Source organism: Capsicum annuum, chromosome 2, assembly GCF_002878395.1.
Source record: "Capsicum annuum cultivar UCD-10X-F1 chromosome 2, UCD10Xv1.1, whole genome shotgun sequence".
NCBI lineage: Eukaryota > Viridiplantae > Streptophyta > Magnoliopsida > Solanales > Solanaceae > Capsicum > Capsicum annuum.
The window spans coordinates 141371844-141378312 of NC_061112.1; the positions used below are offsets into that span (position 1 = coordinate 141371844).

At 36.3% G+C, this 6469-nt stretch overlaps 1 protein-coding gene across 2 annotated transcripts in view; it reads left to right on the forward strand.

Moving 5' to 3' along the window:
• Window positions 1–6469, forward strand: part of LOC107860034 (protein SWEETIE) — a 38059-nt gene that overhangs the window by 26408 nt on the left and 5182 nt on the right. For both annotated transcript variants that reach the window (XM_016705227.2, XM_047407247.1), the window contains 10 exons: window positions 478–545; window positions 1280–1373; window positions 2574–2797; window positions 3309–3453; window positions 3549–3617; window positions 4547–4600; window positions 4755–4841; window positions 4922–5050; window positions 5141–5344; window positions 5486–5941. In XM_016705227.2, coding sequence (XP_016560713.1) covers window positions 478–545; window positions 1280–1373; window positions 2574–2797; window positions 3309–3453; window positions 3549–3617; window positions 4547–4600; window positions 4755–4841; window positions 4922–5050; window positions 5141–5344; window positions 5486–5941 — 1530 coding nt within the window. The remainder of the gene's footprint in view (window positions 1–477; window positions 546–1279; window positions 1374–2573; window positions 2798–3308; window positions 3454–3548; window positions 3618–4546; window positions 4601–4754; window positions 4842–4921; window positions 5051–5140; window positions 5345–5485; window positions 5942–6469) is intronic.

Sequence of the window (6469 nt, forward strand, 5' to 3'; positions counted from 1 at the left end):
CTTCCAAATGCCTAATCCTTCAACTTTTCCCGTCTCAAAGCTGAGGCAACCTCTGCCTGCCTGCTTATCCCCGTCATTTCCGCATACCTGTATTCAGAAGAGCCCATTGACATCATCAGCCAAGTTAATATGCTTCCAACCATTTGGATCTTGGTTGAAATCCTGTTGTTCCTGTTGTTCCTGTTAGGGGGGCTGTACTGAGTACTTCTTATGACTTCTTTCATTGTTTTTGACATTCAACTGTCAAGAAAACTGCTCCCATTATTTTTTCTGCATGGAAAACACAACATGTGAAAATCATACTGCTAAGAACACACTCTTGAAATGAGAAATTTAATGTGTATTTGAGAAGATTTTATGAAGAATAATAAATATAGAAATTTCAGAAGATCTATTTTCAATTCACTCCTGTGGTTTCCAAATTCCGATTTGTATGCTTTGCACTATATCTTAATGCAGATGCTTGATTATATGCAGGGATCCATCATGAATGAACATATAGAAGATACATTGTTCCATATGCTGGATGAGGAAACTGATGCTGAGTAAGTTGATTATGCATACACAAGCTGGTCCTAAAGCTTATCTCCCTTGATTGTTCTCTAATTTGGTGATTGCTTCCTCTTTTTCTGTTTATTTGGGTTGGCTTTATTAGTTTTAGGTCTAGCATCTGGCAGTGTTTTTTTAGGATTTGAGTTATATATTCAGATTTGTCCTGAGCCGGGGCCCGGGGGTCTATTGGAAACAACCTCTCTACTTCGTCTGAGGTAGTGGTGTGGACTGCGTACACTTTCCCCTCCCAGATCCCACTTTGTGGCAATACATTGGGTATATTGTTGAGTTAGGATAATATAACCACAACAACAACAACAACAAACCCAGTGTATTCCCACTTAGTGGGGTCTGGGGGGGGTAAGATGTACGCAGTCCATACCTCTACCTCTGATGAAGTAGTGTAATTTATGAGAAAATTGTAGTTAAAGAAATAATAGTTGACTCCAAAGTATTGATAGTATCATAAACTGGGATTAAGGGATTAGCTATTTGAATGAGACTAGTTTTTTACCCCCATGAAAGCACTTGCTGTATTTCTTTTTTGTTGCTAGTTTGCCTGTCCGAGTGTTCTATACTAATCTACCTGGACAAATTTACATTTGTTTTTTTGTTTGCTATACCTTTTTGCTTTAATTGTCGTAACTCGTTGCCCTTTACCTGTAAGTTGATGCTCTCAAATTTTGTGTACTAATCTTGCGCCTTAGAGTTCGTCCAACTTTTGCAGGATTGGAAGCTTAGCACGGACCACAGTTATGCGATTGCTTTATGCATCATGTCCATCACGGCCATCACAATGGCTAACAATTTGCCGCAACATGGTAATTTCTTATCTGTATCGCCTACTGATTCTTGCAAACTGGCTGTCATTTTCCAGAACTAGTTAAGCTATCCTAAGGACCCATTTGGCCATAGATATACCAAGTAGTTTTTGGGGGGAAATTTGGCAAAAGTGTTTGGCCATACAATTTGTCATTATTTCACAAATATTTTTGGCAAATAATCCAAATTTCTAAAAACTAGAAAAAGCTAATTTTTGGGCCAAATTCTATTATTTAGAAACTTTTAAAAATTTAAACTTTACCCCAAACTTTTATACTAGTTTATAAAAATACCCCACAATTTATTAATCCCAACTAATATCTATTTGCCAACCAACCCCGTTAATAAACTTTTGTTATTTGACTCAAGTATGTAATAGTATTGTCGCATAGCACTTGTTAAAAGTACGTAAATACAAAAATTTGATGTTCCTTTGTGAGTTGAGGAAACTTCGGTAGCTCCTACGCTGATGTGTGAAATTGTTTATAGGCAGTTTGGAGGTTACAATTTATGAGTTTAATTTTTATCATAGAACATGTTCATTATACAATGATAATACAAAGTAATGGATAATTTTAATATTATTTAGAACTTATGCGTGTAAATATTTTCTCAAAAACTACAGCCAACATATGGTGAACCTTCAACCAAAAATGACTTGCCAAAAATATTTGAGAATCTATGGCCTAATGCTAGCTAAAAATTGGAAGAGTGCAGTCATCAGATGAAACCATTTTACATCCTTAAAATTAAGATAGATTGAACAGGGTAAATTGATTCTTCGAAACTCCTCTTTTAAATATTTATGATCTTATTGAAGGATTATGTAGCAAGTTAGATATTTGAGAATCTATGGCCAAACGCTAGCTAAAAAGTGGAAGAGTGCAGTCATCAGATGAAACCATTTTACATCCTTAAAATTAAGATAGATTGAACAGGGTAAATTGATTCTTCGAAACTCCTCTATTAAATATTTATGATCTTATTGAAGGATTATGTAGCAAGTTAGATCAGTTATCATATGACTATTTGTAATTCACAGCCATGTGTCAGGCATTTGTGCTCTCTGCAATCTATACCTTGCCTGTCTAGCATTTTTGTTTTCTGTCACATGGCGCGTTAAGCTTCCTTTCTTTTTTTTTCCTAGTGTTTTATGCTGGTGATCTAAATGCTTCACTGAAATTATTTATTGTGCCTAGATTTTGTCGTCATCCTCGAGAGTGATCAGCACAAGTGACAGTTCAGAGAATGATTCTTCAACTGGTCTGGATGGTAACACTAGACCAAATACTGGAGATGATGATGAGAACATGGTGTCGAGCTCCCAAAATCGAAACTTTCAAGGTCATGGGAGCAGTCGTCCCATTGTCTATCCTTCTAGGGACAAGCACCTTAGATATCGAACAAGAGTTTTTGCTGCAGAGTGAGTGTTGTTTCCTTGGTGTATCGTGATTGATGTTAAGCTTATTCCTCTCTCTGAGAAATTTTGGTTTTATGCTCCTCTCTTAGTCTCCTCGCACTGCAGCTCTCCTGTATGCCATTTGTAAGCATTTTCTTCTGACATCATCTCGATCTTCTTTGTTCCCTGCAACCCACTATTCGAATTAGCCTTTCAGAACTGTTTCTGCTCATTAACTTCATGAGTGTCTCAAGAGCTTGGATTGGTGTATGGATGCGATTGCATACCATGTTCTCCAGATCTGCAAGCTTATCTGCTCTCCAAATTACAATAAAAATAGAATCCTCTCTGAGTTCCATTTTTACATGCTGTCCCTGCTCATTTTCTCACTTTGTTATTTTTCTGTGAATGAATCTTTTTCTCATATATTAGTGCGCATCTTTTCTCCAAATTGCTTTGTCTTGTTAAGAAAATTGTTCTGTTCGTTGTTCTCTGACATAGTGTGTCCTTCTAAATAATCTGTTCTGGCTTTTAGGTGTTTGAGTCATCTTCCCGTAGCAGTTGGAAAGAATCCAGCACATTTTGACATAGCATTGGCAAGACAGCAGCCTTCCAGTGGATCGACTTCGAGAGACTGGTTGGTTCTTCAATTGCAAGAACTAGTTTCACTGGCTTACCAGGTACTAAACTTGATATCTACCTTTGTTGCACTGATGCTATTAAAATCAGCTTTGTTGAGGGAAATAAATTGGTTCTTTCACATCACCTCTTACAGATCAGCACAATTCAGTTTGAGAACATGCGGCCAGTTGGCGTGACCCTACTGAGTACTATTATTGACAAGGTACTGATTAAATGCTCATTCAATTTTTTGGTTAGACTTATTCACTTATGGTCATTTCAAATGCTATATCATTATTCTTTTGGCAATAGCCTGTAAGTTTGATGTTCAAGTTTTGATCATTTGTAAGTCCATATATAAACTACAACTATTTGATGCCTTTTATCTCTATAGGTGAGATTTAATATCTTAAATTATTAGTTAAGGCGTATAAGATATTTTGAAATGAATCTCCTAATTGAATGGACCATTACTAAACAACTAACAGTGCTGTACTTTCTCTTGCTTGAACAATCATCATTTATGCTGAAAAAGAAATAGATGGAATTTCAGGACAACACTTAATTTTATATATGGTACTAAAAGTTACCTTTTCTTTTGATGCCCCCAACCCCACCCGATCCACACTATGATAGAAATCAGATGCCCTCTAGAGGGTAACACTGAGATTGCCAGTTTCGATATACTGTGAAGAATGTGGAGAAAGAAGAGATTTGAGAAACGGATTGCTTGATTATTTCCTCAAGCATGTTAGGATTTAATTAGTTTTGGTAAGAGATCCAGAAAAGAAAAAAAAACTCATAATCCTTGATTACACATTTACAGGGATTATAAACATTTTCTTTTTACAAGGAATAGATTCTCACACATTAACGTTCTTAACACTTGTCTTCATGTTGGAGCGTACGTATTGTATGCACCTAATTTATCACGAATATTCGTGATTTTGGAGTCCCAGTGATTTGTAGGAACGTCTACAAATTTGATCAGTGGAGTTGACGAAGCCAGTCAGTATGCACCTTATTTTTTATGCTGAACAAAATAACATACTTTTACATTTTTGGTTTCTTTCACGGAACATTGGGTTCAAAGAAATGTGTGTTACAGTTTGATTTCATATATCAACTTCATGCTGTTGCTATAAATTTCAGTTTGGAACATTGGACCCTGAGCTTCCTGGTCATCTTCTTCTTGAACAGTATCAGGTAAGTCCTTGGATCATTCTTTCAGTTTATCCTGCTTAGAAACTAGGATGTTCCTAATAATCCTAAATAACCTAGTTTAAAGGCGTAATTTAAAATGAAGCAAAATCCTTACTGATATTAGCTCAACTAAGCTAGTTATGTCACTACCATTCAGGCCCAATTGGTTTCTGCAGTTCGAACTGCATTGGACTTGTCCTCCGGCCCCATCTTATTGGAAGCAGGCTTGCAGCTTGCCACAAAGGTTGTTGAATACTGAGATGCATCTTGTGGTGTAATTTAGTTGATGCAAGTTTAAACAGGGATCATGTGTGAATATTGCAGATATTGACATGTAAAATTGTTAGTCGGGATCAACTTGCTGTAAAACGGATATTTTCATTAATTTCACGTCCTCTAAATGAATTCAATGACCTTTACTATCCATCCTTTGCAGAATGGGTCTCATGCAAGGTTGGTTCGCTCACATCCAAAATATTTAAAATTTCTTTAGGTAAACCTATTTTCTCTTATCTCTAACCTATTTTCCAATGTATTTTCCAGATCAAAGTGAGACTTCTTACAGCACATGCCTCTCTGAAATGTTACACCTTTGCATTCTTGAAAAATCAACGAAAGGAGATTTCTGATGAATATTTAGCTTTATTGCCTCTTTTCTCTGAGAGTTCAAAAATGCTTGGAATTTACTGGCTCTGTCTTCTGAAGGACTACGGCTATATTAGGACTCAGTCATTTCCTAAAGAAAATGTGAGCTCATAGTTTGATATATGTTTCTTTCTTCAATAACTGTTTCTTCTTTCACTCCTAAGGAAGTAGGACTCTAAGTAGTTTCTCTCTTTTCTAATTCTGACAATTTCTTTTCCATGTTCCAATATGCACTACATGCAGTGGAAACCATTTCTTGATGGGATTCAGTCTACACTAGTTTCAACAAAGTTGCTAGCATGTATGGAAGAAGCTTGGCCCCTGATCGTGCAAGCTGTGGCATTAGATGCAGTTCCTTTGAACACTTGCATAAAAGGATCCACAGAAACTGAAAACCAGTCTATTACAGACTTAATTTCTGGTTACAGCATGGTTGAATTGGGTTCAGAAGAATTTCGATTTTTGTGGGGCTTTGCTCTTCTTCTTCTATTTCAGGGGCAAGATTCTGTTCCTGGTGAATCTAGGCAACATGTTGGTTCTGTCAATACCATATTATGTGGTGGCAATGTTAGTGATGAAGTAAAGTCAATTGCTTTGGAGTTTTGTGAAGTTGCTCTGCCTGTTTTTGAAGGCCTGTTAGCGGAGAGATTCTTTAGTGTAGGATTTCTCACTATGGATTCCTGTCAAGAACTGCTGCAGGTACCTACAGTGTCTTGTTATTCTTGCTAAGTCACTCTAAATTAATTTGGTTGTCTGTCTGATTCATATTATGGATATCACATCTCTTTATATTCTTGCATGTTCATTTTAAGGTTCTGTGGACATCATATGGATGATCAACTATGCAAAACCTAACATAGATTGAATTTATTGCCAATGATCGATTGGTTTCTTCTTGGAGACTATCCATGTTGTGATTCTTCAGTTTTTGACATTCTAATTCTGAACCTATCAACCTTGAAATGCAAACTTCTGGGATTGAATCTTGAAATTTTCTGACGTGTGTTTTATTTGTGGCTTTGTGCAAATTGCTTACTTGGTAATGAGTAATAAAACTTATAACCAATTAGTTGTGTGGTATTATGGAGCCATCAGAGCTATCATTTGGATATTTCCCACCCATTGTTATGAAGCTAGAGAGTATACTTTACTAGAAGAAGCCTGCCAAAATTCTCCTTCAATTTCATTTTATCGTCATTTTCTGATGCAGTTTTTTTTTTTTTTTTT